The sequence below is a fragment of the Equus quagga genome, chromosome 6 (genome assembly GCF_021613505.1).
Source record: "Equus quagga isolate Etosha38 chromosome 6, UCLA_HA_Equagga_1.0, whole genome shotgun sequence".
Classification (NCBI taxonomy): domain Eukaryota; kingdom Metazoa; phylum Chordata; class Mammalia; order Perissodactyla; family Equidae; genus Equus; species Equus quagga.
This window is the reverse complement of record NC_060272.1, coordinates 117,699,842-117,714,072: the sequence shown is the minus strand read 5'-3', so window position 1 is coordinate 117,714,072 and position 14,231 is coordinate 117,699,842. Positions and strand designations below refer to the sequence as shown.

Genomic DNA, 14,231 nt, shown 5'->3' with positions numbered 1-14,231 from the left:
GAAGAAAATAACAAAGATCACAGCAGAAATAAAAGGAATAGAGACTAAAAAGACAATAGAGGGGCCAGCACCATGGCCGAGTGGTTAAGTTCACGCACTCCCCTTTGGCAGCCCAGGGTTTCGCCAGTTCAGATCCTGGGTGCAGACATGGCACCGCTCATCAGGCCATGCTGAGGCGGCGTCCCACATGCCACAACCAGAGGCACTCACAAGTAGAATATACAACTATGTACTGGGGGCTTTTGGGGAGAAGAATTGAAAAAAAAAAAAAAAGATTGGCAACAGTTGTTAGCTCAGGTGCCAATCTTTAAAAAAAAAAACGACAATAGAAAAGAGCAAGGAAACTAAGAGCTGCGGGTTTTTTTGAAAGATAAATGAAACTGACAAACCTGTAGCTAGACTTAAGAAAAAAAGAGAGAGGATTCAAATAAAGAAAACTGGAAATGAAAGATAAGACATTATACCTAATACCACAAAAATACAAAGGATCATAACAGACTACTATGAAAAATTATACACCAAAAAATTGGACAACCTGGAAGAAATGAATAAATTCCTAGAAACATACAATCCATCAAGACTGAATCACAAAGAAATAGAAAATCTGAACAAATTACTAGTAAGAAGAATGAATCAGTAATAAAAAACCTCCCAATAAAGAAAAGTCCAGGACCAGATGGCTTCAGTAGTGAATTCTACTAAACATTTAAAGAATTAATACCAATGTTTCTCAATCTCTTCCAAAACATGGAAGAGGAGGGAACACTTCCAAACACACTTATGATACCATCATTATCCTGATATCAAAACCAGACAAGATTACTACAAAAAAGAAAATTATAGGCCAATATCCCTGATGAACAAAGATGCAAAAATAATCCAGAAAATATAGGCAAACAAAATTCAACAATACATTAAAAAGATAAGACACTATAATGAAGTGAGTTTATTCCAGGGGTGCAAGAATGATTCAATATCCACAAATCAATCATATGCTACACCACATTAACAAAATGAAGAATAAAAATCATATGATCATCTCAAGATATGCAGAAAGAGTATTTGACAAAACTCAACATTTACTCATGATAAAAATTCTCAATAAACTGAGTACAAAAAGAACACATTTCGACTTAATAAAGGCCATGTATGACAAACTCACATCTAATCTTACTCAACAGTAAAAAATCAAAAGCTTTTCCTCTAAGATCAGAAGCAAGACAACGATGCCCTCTCTTTTATTCAATAGAGTACTAGACAAGCTAGAGCAATTAGGCAAAAAAAAGAAATAAAAGGCATCCAAATCAGAAAGAAAGAAATAAAACTTTCTCTCTTTGCAGATGACATGATATTATATACAGAAAATCCTAAGGAAACACTATTATAACTAATAAACGAATTCAGGAAACTTGAACGATACAAAATCAATTCACAAAAATCAGTTGCATTTCTATACACTAACAAAGAATTATCTGGAAAAGAAATAAAGAAAACAATTCCATTTACAGTAGCACCAAAAAGAATAAAACCTTAGGAATAAATTTAACCAAGGAGGTGACAGATCAGTATATTGCAAATTATAAGACACTGATGAAAGAAACTGAAGACAACACAAACAACTGGAAAGATATTCCATGCTCACGGATTGGAAGACTTAATATTCTTAAAATATCCACACTACCCAAAATGATTTATAAATTCAATGAAATCTCTATTAAAACTCCAATGGCATTTTTCACAGAAATAGAACAAACAATCTTAAAATTTGTTTGGAACCACAAAAGCCCAAAATAGCTAAAGCAATCTCGAGAAAGAAAAACAAAGCTGGAGGTATCATGCTTCCTTATTTCAAACTGTATTGCAAAGCTATAGTACTCAAAACAGTATGGTATTGGCATCAAATCAGATACACAGATCAATGGAAAGAAAGAGACAGTCCAGAAATAAACCCAGACATATAATGGTCAATTAACTGACAACAAAGGAACCAAGAATGTACAATGAGGAAAGGAGAATCTCTTCAATGAATGAGACTGAGACAGCAACATGCAAAAGAATTAAAATGGACTTCTATCTTATACCATTTGCAAAAATCAATTCAAAATGGATTAAAGATTTGAACCTGAAACCATAAAACTCCTAGAAGAAAACATAGGCAATAAGCTCCCTGATATCCAACTTGGTGATGATTCTTTTGGGTTAACACCCAAAGCAAGGGTAACAAAAGCAAAACTAAACATATGAAACTACTGCATACTAAAAAGCCTCTGCACAGCAAAGGAAACCATCAATAAAATTAAAAGGCAATCTACTAGAGAAAATATTTGCACATCATTTATCTGATAAGGGAATAATATGCAAAATACATAAAGAACTCATACAACTCAAAAGCAAAAAAATAATCTGACTTTGAAAAGGGCAGATGATCTGAATAGACATTTTTCCAAAGAAGACACACAGATGGCCAACAAGTACATGAAAAGGTGCTCAACATCACTAATCATCAGGGAAATTCAAATCAACACCACAATATCACCTCACACCTGTTAGAATACCTTTTATCAAAAACAAGAAAGGGCCAGTCATGGTGGCCTAGCGGTTAAGTTCACTGCACTCTGCTTCAGCGGCTGGGTGTGGTTCCTGAGTGTGGATCTACACCACTTGTCTGTCAGAGGCCATGCTGTGGTAGCAGCTCACATACGAAATAGAGGAAGACTGGCAACAGATGTTAGCTCAGGGCAAATATTCCTCAGCAAAAGAGAGGAACATTGGCAACAGATGTTAGCTTAGGTTAAATCCCCCTCAGCAAAAAAAAAAAAAGACAAGAAATATAAGTATTGATGAGGATGTGGAGAAAAGGGAACCCTTGTGCACTGTTGGTGGAGATGTAAATTGGTGAGCCACCAAGGAAAACAGTATGGAGGTTCCTCAAAAAACTAAAAATAGAACTACCATATGATCCAGCAACTCCACTTGTGAGTATATATCTGAAGGAAATAAAATCACTATCTTGAAAAACTATCTGCATCACCATGATCATTGCAACATCATTTAGAATAGCCAAACATGGAAACAATCTAATTGTCCATTGATGGATGAATGGATAAAGAAAATGTGACATATGTGTACAATGGAATATTATTCATCCATATAAAAGAGGGAAATCCTGCCACTTGCAACAACATTGATGGACCTTGAGGGCGTTGTGGTAAGTGAAATAAATCAGACAGAGAAAGACAAATACTGTATGAAACATTTATATGTGAAACCAAATAAAAATGAACAGATTGGTGGCTGTCCGAGGTGGGCAGTGGGGAAATGAGTGAAGGTGGTGAAAAGGTACAAACTTCTAGTTATAAGATTAATAAGTTTGGGGATGTGACATACAGCATGGTGACTATAGTTAACAATACTGTATTGTATGTTTGAAAGTTGATAAGAGAGTAGATTTTAAACGTTCTAAACACAAGAAAAAAAAACTAACTATGTGAGGTGAGGGATGTTAACCAAACTTATTGTAGTAATCATTTTGAAATATATACATATATGAAATCACTATGTTGTACAGCTCAAACTAATATAGCGTTATATGTTAGTTATATCTCAATAAAACTGGGAAGCAAAATAAAAATTGAAAAAAATAAAATCAGACAGCTAAGGCACAAATTGTCAATATAGGTAAAGAAGGATATTTTATAATGACAAAAGGGTGAGTTTATTAAGAAGATATTAGAATTATAAATATATATGCACCTAACAACAGAGTCCCAAAATATGTGAAGCAAAAATGGATAGAATTGAAGAGAGAAACAGACAAAAAATAATAAGGGATAAGAACAACTAGACAGAAGATCAGCAAGGAAATACAAGTCCTGAAGAACACTACAAGCCAATTAGACCTAACAGACATTTAGAACCCTCTACCTGACAAAAGTAGAACGCACATTCTATTTGAGAATTCAGTAGATGGTTATAACGTCATATTACCCACAGTACAAGAGAGAATGAGTGAAGTGAAGAAGGCATCTTGGTTGAAGCAAAGAGAGAAAAAACTTTGAAAATATAAAACCTTTTACATATGTTATATATATAAAATCTCTCTCTATATAACATATACTAATTTATATATATACATATATATAATCAAAAAATATGAAAACATAAAAGAGTCAAAAGATACATGAAACATAGTGGAAAGGTCTAATATATGCATAATAGGAATCTCATGAAAGAAACAATGTGCAGAACCCATATTTGAAGAGACTTTTAGCGAGAATTTGCTAAAAAGGAAGAAAACCATAAAGCCACAGCTGGAAAAAAAAACTTTATAAACTCAAAAGCACAAAAAAAAGAAGCCACCACACGAAAAAATCATATAAAAACTGCTGAAAACCAAAAATAAAGAGAAAACATAAAAAGTAATCAGAGAGATGACATGTTAACTTAAAGGAGCAACAGAGAGAGAGACGACTTCTCAACTGAAAACACAGAAGCCAGAAGATAACGTGTATCATCTTTAAAATATTGAAAGAAAAAAAATTACCAATCTACAATCCTAACCACCTGGAAAATACTATTAAGAAATGAAGGCAAAAAAGACCTTCTCTGAGAAATATAAAACAAGAGAATTCATTGGAGCATGACTCTCACTAAAAGAAATACTAAAAGGAATGCTTAATACAGATGGCAAAAGATCCTAAAGGATCTGCAAAACAGAATGCAAAAAAACTGCAAAAAAGAATGAAAAGCACTCAAAAGGGTAAAAATTCTAAATGGATACTGATTTTCAATACCAATAATGTCTTACAGGGTAAAAATATATGCAGGATTAAAATGTAAGATGACAGCAAAAACAAGTGAGGAGATAAAGGAGAGGGTATTAAGTTTCTGGCTCTACATGAAAAGTGATAAAAAGTAAGTTAAAATACACTCTTAAAAAGTCAAAGACTGGGGCCGGCCCATTGGCGCAGCACTTGAGTTCACACATTCCGCTTCAGCAGCCCAGGGTTCACCACTTCGGATCCCTGGTGCGGACATGGCACCGCTTGGCAAGCCATGCTGTAGTAGGCATCCCACGTATAAAGTAGAGGAAGATGGGCACAGATGTTAGCTCAGGGCCAGTGCTCCTCAGCAAAAAAAGGACGATTGGCAGCAGATGTTAGCTCAGGGCTAATCTTCCTCAAAAAATAAAAAGTCAAAGACTGGGGAAGTTCCACTTAGAATAAGGGCTGAGCTGATCCTATCAGATTAAGCCTCCTGCATATAACTATTTAAACTGTGAGCAAAATATAAAAACAACTACCTAAAGGTAACAGAGAATGATCAAACACAGGAACAATCTGAACAAGAATTGATACTTGGAAAATGGAACAGCATTGAGTAAGTTTCCCATCTTTATGAATTTTTACCTGATGGTGGCCCACAATAGACACCATGTGAGGAGGATAAAATTCTGATAGAAACTTACAGTCTTACTGACTTGAAGAACTAGAAGACAAAGCTCAGGCCTACCACTGCAGCTAGAAAAAGAGGAAATTCTAGAAAGGAGAGAGCCAAAACTATGACTGACACTTGAACTATTCATGCATTGGGCAGGCCGCTGAGCAATCCAGATAAGGTTAAAAGAACTTAACAATTGAACTGCACCCCCTTGAAGGGAAACAGGGCTTGAAGTTTAAGTCTAATCTAGTTAAATTCTGATTTAAAAAAAAAAGCTTCAGGCCTTATATGAGTAATACAACAGAAACCAGAATTATCTATAACATATCTGTTACAATATACACCATACAATCCCAAATTATTAGACATAGAGGAAACATTAATATGTCACCCATATTCAAAGCAAAGGAAAACCACTAGTCATCAAGCCCAAGAAGACCCTAAAGATGGAATTAAAATGTAGTGATTTTAAAGAATCCATTTTAACCATTATAACAAGGAAGTAAAGAAAAATACATTTGTAAGATATGAACAATTAGGAAAACTCCACAGATATATACATACTACAGTAATGACTCAAATGCAAATTCTAGAGCTGAACCATACAACATTTGAAGAATAATTCACAGAAAAGACAAGAGCAAATTGGAGACAACAGAAATGTCAGTTAACCTGAATGTAAATTAATAGAAATTATCTAACCTGAAGCACACAGATATTAAAAGATTGAAAAAAATGAAGAGAGACCTACCAATCTATGGGACAACACTGAAAAGTCTAACACAAGTGAAATACGAATCTCAAATGAAGAAGAGAGAAAAGGAGTCAGAAAAATATTTGAGGAAATAATATAAAAAATGTTCCCCACTTTAGTAAAAGAAAATACATACGTATACATACATATACATATATACACATAGATATATATTAATTACAAAAATCAAGAAGCTCAGCAAATCGTGAGAAGGATGAGTACAATAAACATCATACTTGGGAACATAATAGTTAAAACACTTAAAACCAGAGGTAAAATACTGAAGAAAAAGCTATATAATACTGACACAACACATTTAAGTGAGCAACAAAACAAAGTCCCAGTGACTTATGGTCAGAACAGTGGAATTCAAAACACAGAAAAGTGAAATTTTTAAATTTGTTTTTAAAAAATACATAAACAGTCATTTAACCCAAAAGGAGAAAGGAAAAGAGGACAGAGGAACAAAAGCAGGATAAAGGGAAAACAAATGGTAAAATGGTATACCTAAAGCCAATCATATTAATAATTATATTAAATTTAAATGAATTAACACAGCAATTAAAGGAAGAAATTGTCAGAACAAATAAAAATACAGGACTAAACTATGTACACTTTAAATATAAAGACACTTACAGGTGGAAATTAAAAGGATAGGAAAAGGTATATCATGAAAAATGTCATCATTAAAGAGACAGATTGGCTATATTAACATTATAAAATTGGCTTTCAAGTCAACAAAATATTATCATAGTTAAAAGTGACATTTTAAAGGGTTCAATTAATCAGAAAGAAATGACAATCAGAAATATGTATGTGCCTAATAAAACACGTTTAAAGTACATGAAGCAAAACTTGACAAAATTAAGGGGAGAAAGAGAAAAATCTACAATCCTACTGGGAGATTTTAACACCTCTCTCAGAAACTGACAAAAAAACTAAACACAAAAATCATTAAAGACAGAAGATCTGAACACTATCAACCACAAGGACGTGATTAATATTGATATTTAAGGAACATTCCACCCAATAGCTGTAGAATACGAATTATTTCCACGTACGCATAGTTTGTTCACCAAAACCATATGCTGGGCCATACAGTAAGCCTCAATAAATTTCAAAATACAGGAGTCTTACAGAGTACTATCTCTGACCACAGCAGAAGTATACTGGGAGTGAATAAAAATAAGATATATAGGAGAAAAAACCCAAATATTTAAAACACAAACAACATACTTCCAAATAACACAAGGGGTAAAAAGAAAATCACAATGGAAATTAGAAACATTTCTAACTGAATGCTTATTTGTAAAATCAACAACCTGATACTAAAATTTCTATAAAAACCAACAGAGTAAGAATACACAGAGCATTCTTGAAAAAGAATAAAGTGACTTACTCCACCCTCGTGTCAAGAGTACTATAAAGAAACATAAATGAGTGGATATTTTTCTGGACTCTATTTCGTTCTACTGATTATTCTGTCAATCACTAGGCCAATACAACACCACCTTGATTTTTTCAGCTGGAGAAATATGTCTCAAAGTCAGGTAGTGTAAGTCCTCAAACTTTTTTCTTCATAATACTTTGTTTTGCTCTTTTAGGTCCCTTGCATTTCCCTATAAATTTTAGAATTGGCTTATATTTCTCAAAAAACAAAAAAGTCTCCTGGAATTTTGATTGGTATTACATGATAAATAGATGAACCTGGGGAGAATTGACATTTTAACAATACTGCATCTTCTGACTCATCAATGTGGCACAGCTGTCCATTTATGTTATGTTTTTTAATTACACTCTGGTATGTTTTGTACTTTTCAGTGTATAGGTCCAGTGCATGTTTTGTCAAATTTACCCTTAATTATTACATAGGCTTTGGTGTTGTTATAAATGGGACTGTTTTTTTAAGTTCAATTTCTAATTATTTGTTTCTAGTATTTAGAAACACAACTGACTTTTACAAATTGATGTTGTATCTTGCAACACTGCTAAATTTACTTACTATTTCTAGGAGCTTTATCATAGATTCAACAGGGTTTCTAGTCAGATACTCATGTTGTGTGTGAATAAAAAAAATTTTACTTCCTTATTTCTAATTGTTATGATTTTATTTGTTCCTTGCCTTATTTTATTAGTTAGAATCTCCAGTATAAAGTTGAAAAGAACTGACTTGTTCTTTATCTTAGAAGGAAAGCATTTAGTGTTTATTATTAAGCAAGAAATATGTCTTACACAAACTCTTCTAGTGAAGTAAAAAAGAATACTTAGCAATTCATATTAGGATACCAGCATCACCTTGATATCAATCTGACAAGAAACTTTCAAGAGAGGAAAAGTACGGCCCAATATCCCTCATAAATACATATTCAAAAATCCTAAGGAAAATATTAGCAAATTGAATTAGCAATATATGAAAATAATAAAACATTACAATAAAGTTAGGTTTATTTCCGGAATGCAAAATTGAATAATTGAAAATCAATCAATGTAATTCACCTTGTTAACAGAATTAATGAGAAAAGCCTTAGCATCATCTTAAAAGATACACTGTATACACAATACCTCTTCGTGAAAAAGCTTTAAACTACGAATAGATGGGAACTTCCTTAACGTGGTAAAGATATTTACAAAAAACCTATAGCAGACACTGTTTAAAGGTAAAATCGTAAGTTTCAAAAATAAGCAAAACTAATCAGTGAGGACAGAATTCAAAATAGTTGCTTACCTTTGTGGGGGTAGCTACTGATAAGGAACACTAGGTAGGTTTACTGGTCACTGGTAATATTCTACATCTTGCTCTGAGTAGTATATATATGGATGTGTCCACTTTATAAAATGTCACTGAGTTATACACTTAAGGTTTATACACTTTACTATTAGTATGTTACACTTTAAAATTGTTGATGAAAAATTTCAACAGTGTTCTTCATTAAACTTTATAAATTATACTTAAAGTTATATTTAAGTATTACGTGCCAACATAGCTAAGACACTTCAAAGAACAGTAAGAAAGTAGGAGTAGATCTACCAAATACAAAGACTTATGAAGCTATATTAATTAAGAGGATGTAACATTGTATAGAAATACAGAGAATATAGAGCTCAGAAAGAAATCATGAATATACTGAACTAGGGTATGAGAGAGAGGTGGCCCAGTACTACACAGGAAAAAGGGGGATTGTTCAACAGGTTGCTCTGGAAAAACTGATATTATTTGGGGAAAAATAAATAAATAAAATGGATCCTTTCTTGGGGCCGGCCCGGTGGCGCAGCGGTTAAGTTCGCACGTTCCGCTTCTCGGCAGCCCGGGGTTCGCTGGTTCGGATCCCGGGTGCGGACATGGCACTGCTTGGCAGCCATGCTGTGGTAGGCGTCCCACGTATAAACTAGAGGAAGATGGGCACGGATGTTAGCTCAGAGCCAGGCTTCCTCAGCAAAAAGAGGAGGACTGGCAGTAGTTAGCTGAGGGCTAATCTTCCTCCAAAAAAAAAAAAAACAAACAAAAAAAATGGATCCTTTCTTTATACTATACTATACGCAAAACACAATTCCAAATGAATTGTGAATATAAATGACATAAGGAAAGCATGAAAACTTTTTGAGGAAAACCAAGGTGCAAATCATTCTTGTTTTGGGGGTAAGGAAGGATTTCTTATATGAGATACCAAAGCACTAACTATAAAAGATTAATTTTTCTAAACTAAAATTAATAATTTCTGTTTATCAAATGATAAGTTAAAGAAAATGAAAAGACAAGATACACACTGAGATATTTGCCACAATTTAACCTCCTAGAGATTAATATCAAGAAAATATAAAGCGTGTAACATTTTCACACCCTAAATCCAGGATTTCCATTCCTAGATATATATTCCACAAAAATGTATGCACATGTGTACCAAGAATCAAGTACAAAAACATCAATTGCAGCATTATTCATAATAGCAAAAAACTGGAAATAACCCAAATACTCATCTACAAATGAATGCACAAGTAGTTAATGATATAATCAAATAGGGTAGACTATTTCAAATCAGTAAAAATAAATGAACAGCTATACCAAATGACATAGATGAATCTTATGTGATAAAATGTTTTAGAAAATAATCGAAATGATAAAGAGTTTAGTGGTTACTTCTGGTGAGAGGGGATACCAGATAAGGCAGGAGCATACAAGTAGATGTCAGTCATTAGTAATATCCTATCCTTGGATTAGTTGGTAGGACCAAGGGTGTCGATTATAATAAACAAATTAATTAAAATAAATATAATAGACTTATGCATGGAACATAATACCACGTTCTGAAACAAACTTAATCCAATTCTGTGCACCTAATGTCCAAAAAATGCAAGATAATACAAATTTAAAAATTGTTGTCTCAAGGTTGAGTTGCAAGACAAAATATGCCACGTTCAAAAATTATTTTTAAAGGATCATTAAACACGTAAGCACTCTATTATCTGTTTGTATTAATTCCATTTCTAAACTAAATTAGTAAATCCTAAAGTTTAAAGATATGCTGAGTGCCTTAAAAACACTTAAATTTACAGGAATAAGATTTTTTTATAATATATATTTAGAGCTGAAAGTTACCTTGAAGATCACCTAAAAGGGGGACTACTGAACATTTTCTATATGCCAAGCTCTGCACTTAACATGCATCCTCTCACTAATCCTCACAAAACTCTATGACATACATACCATTAATATCAACATTTTATTTGTGAGGAAACTGGCTAAAAGAGTTAATAAATTTGTTCAAGTTCACAAAGCTCACAAGGCAGAGCGGTAATTTGATCCCAGGTTCATTTAAATCCTGAACCTGCATATTTGTTTACACATTTGTACTACCTAAATTAATAGCACAGGGAAAGGTAGAAAGGTCAACTGACCTGTCCCAATCATACGTCAAGGTAGTGGCAGAATTGGGACTAAAAGGGATTAAGTATCATACACCAGGCATTATGGCAAGTACTTTACGAGGCTTCGTATTCAATACTCTCTCCATCCTGTCACCTCATTCAGTTGCAAAGTCTCAAAATGGGCATGACCTATTAATTTGCTCTTCATTATTGTCTATCAGTCAAATGTTTCATCACAATAACTACATCAGATATACCCTGTATTTCTACATACGTTTCTTTATGAATCCATATTATATATAATATTCATGTCTACAAAAAATAGCACAACACAAAATGATCTGCCACAAATTATAGTCTAATATATGCAAATTTATTTAAATTTTTATGTATTAGTCAATAGTAGGAAATGATATAATATGATATTGCACTGGGTAATATTTTTAGAAAATGTCTCTCACCTGTTCTGAGTGGTCTGAATCATCTTCTTGAGGATAAGGATAGGGTGCTCCTTGTGATCCCTGAAGATTTTCCTTTAATTTAGCATTTTCTTGCTCTTTTTGAAATAGCTGATCCTGAAGACTAACAACACTTTGCCGGAGCATAGCTTCACTTGACTTCGTGGTTTCAAAACAAATATGTAACTCATTGTAAAGCTGTTTCAAAAAATACATCCAAATTTATTAATAATCAATTAAATAGTTGTCTGTGTATATAAATACACATATACATATATATAAGGACTGTATATGACATAGTCCTTGCCCTCAAGTTATTTTAATAGTCTCAGAGGGGAAACAAGACATAAACACAAAGAAAACTAAATAATATAATCAAACCTCAATATAAAACTACAATTGATAGTAAAAAGGTAGTATGTGTTATTGGCCAGTGTAATAAAGGAAAAATGTGCTAAATTTCTAAGGAGGATGAAAACACTTTAACCTACCTATATTAATTTTGGAGGGTTTCATAAAAAAAAGGACTTGAACTAAGCCACAACGGTATTTATAGGAATTGAATGAAAACAATAAGTCATTCTAAAGATGGCAGAAATGGGAAAAAATGTCCAGTGATAGGAAGCAACAGGGAGGGAGCGTAGGAAATAGCCTAATTGGACATAATATATACATTACATATACATTTGAAAGAAAAAAAGAAAAACTAAGCCTTTCGTTGAGTTCATTAAGGTTGCCTGATATATTCTCACTTAGTATAAATCAGCATCTGCTGCTGAAGTATGGGAGGAGGGGCAGAAGGAAGAGTCAGAGCCAAGTCAGGCAATAAGATTGTAGACAGAATGTAAAGACTTCTGAATACCAGATTAAGGAAGATGGACTTTTTCCTGTAGACAACAGGAAATCATTGAAGACCTTGAACAGAGTGTGATAAAATAGAAACAATGTTTTAAAGGCTTGATAGACAACCTTAAAATTATTTTAACTCAAGGCAACATGAATTAAATAAATTTAAAACCAGAGTTTATTAAAACTCTGAGACAGCATATGGTATAAGTGGTGTCACACAGAGAGTCATATATGGTTAACAATGGTATTCCTCCAAAACTCATGAACCTACTTGGTGATGAAAATCCTAATTTATGATTGTGATTTAATGAGGCATAACTCAATCTGTGGTAACTGATTTACATAAAGAATTCATACGTATATTTGCTGATGACACTAGGAAAGTGACCCAAGAATTAAGATTTTTTTTAACAAGACTAATAGTGAGATAGTGAGATCTTATAACAAAATCAAAATCCCCAAGAAGAGAATTTCAAAATTATGTAGCTAATACAGGAGGATCATGAAGATGGGGAGAATCTTCCATTAGCTGGCTTTGCCTCATGGGAAGAAACTTAACTACACAAAAGATGGCAGAGTACTTTTCTATATGTATGCTACACTTTCATTTTTAAAAGTTTAAAATAAAAAAGAAGCTTCCGAAACCTCTTTACTTAACGCTTTTTCTCAGCTATATACTTTGTCATGAAAACAAGACCCTCCAAAGCACTCCTCTGACATATAATTAGCTCAATATACTTTTTATTTTCTATAAGGGATTATACCTCTATATTATTATGGATACTTTAAATCATCGATTTTACTTTACAGTAAAGTCTAAGCAATTTTTATCAAGGAAGGGTGCCCTTTATGATTATAAAGAATTTTGACATAAATGTGTACTTTCTCTTCCAGTTACCTTTATACCAAGGAGTATGTCCAGTGTTCTTTCCACAGCTGATACCATCAGATATTCTAGGAGATAAGAGACGGTAGGAACCTGACAGCTTTGAGGAACAATAAAGGGATCAGAGTGGGCCTTACAGTGACCTACCTGTGCTGTGTTGCTGCTTTCATGACCGAGTTCAGGTTAAGAAAGAAGAAAGCAAAAACTGAAAACAAGAGCTAAGCTGACTAGGGAGATTGAAGCTAGGATGAGTGAAGGTCTGCCCAATGGCATACAGAGTCACTTTCAGTTAAGAGATAATTTAACCACTTTCTCTCTTATTTGTATGCTTTATTAATACTAACCCATTTTTACCCAACCAGCACAAACTTAATCTCTTTGGAGGAAAATAATATAAAATACTATAAAAGAATTTACAGATTTCAAATTATACCTCAATAAAAAATATTTTTAATTTATGGATTTCAAACATTTGAGAATCTCATGAACACTGAGAAAAACTCATAGTTTTGACAAAGAAAAACTCATAGTTTCCCTCCCATTGCCCAAGGTGCAGGCAGGATGATAATGTGCAGACAGGATTGAGGACCAACTTACTGGCCAATAGTGCCAAGGGTGTGGTAGACTTTTTTCTTAGGTGTTATGTCTTGGGATCTTCCTTTATAGATAAAAGGCTTTGGACCTACTCGTTCATGAAAGAAAGCTTTATTTATTTATTTATTTTTGTAGTGAGGAAGGTTGGCCCTGAGCTAACATCTGTTGCCAATCTTCCTCTTTTTGCTTGAGGAAGATTGTCACTAACATCTGTGCCAATCCTCCTCTATTTTGTATGTGGGACACCACCACAACATGGCTTGATGAGCAGTGTGCAGGTCCACTCCCGGGATCCAAACCTGTAAACCCTGGGCCATGGAAGTGGAGCGCGTGAACTTAACCACTATACCACTGGGCCAGCCCCAGGACAGCTTTATTTTAATGTCTC

At 33.6% G+C, this 14,231-nt stretch overlaps 1 protein-coding gene across 3 annotated transcripts in view; it reads right to left on the bottom strand.

Moving 5' to 3' along the window:
- CNTLN (centlein) overlaps positions 1–14,231 on the bottom strand; it is a 314,336-nt gene that overhangs the window by 197,556 nt on the left and 102,549 nt on the right. For all 3 annotated transcript variants that reach the window (XM_046664977.1, XM_046664979.1, XM_046664980.1), the window contains exon 8: positions 11,518–11,712. In XM_046664977.1, the coding sequence (XP_046520933.1) occupies positions 11,518–11,712 (195 nt within the window). The remainder of the gene's footprint in view (positions 1–11,517; positions 11,713–14,231) is intronic.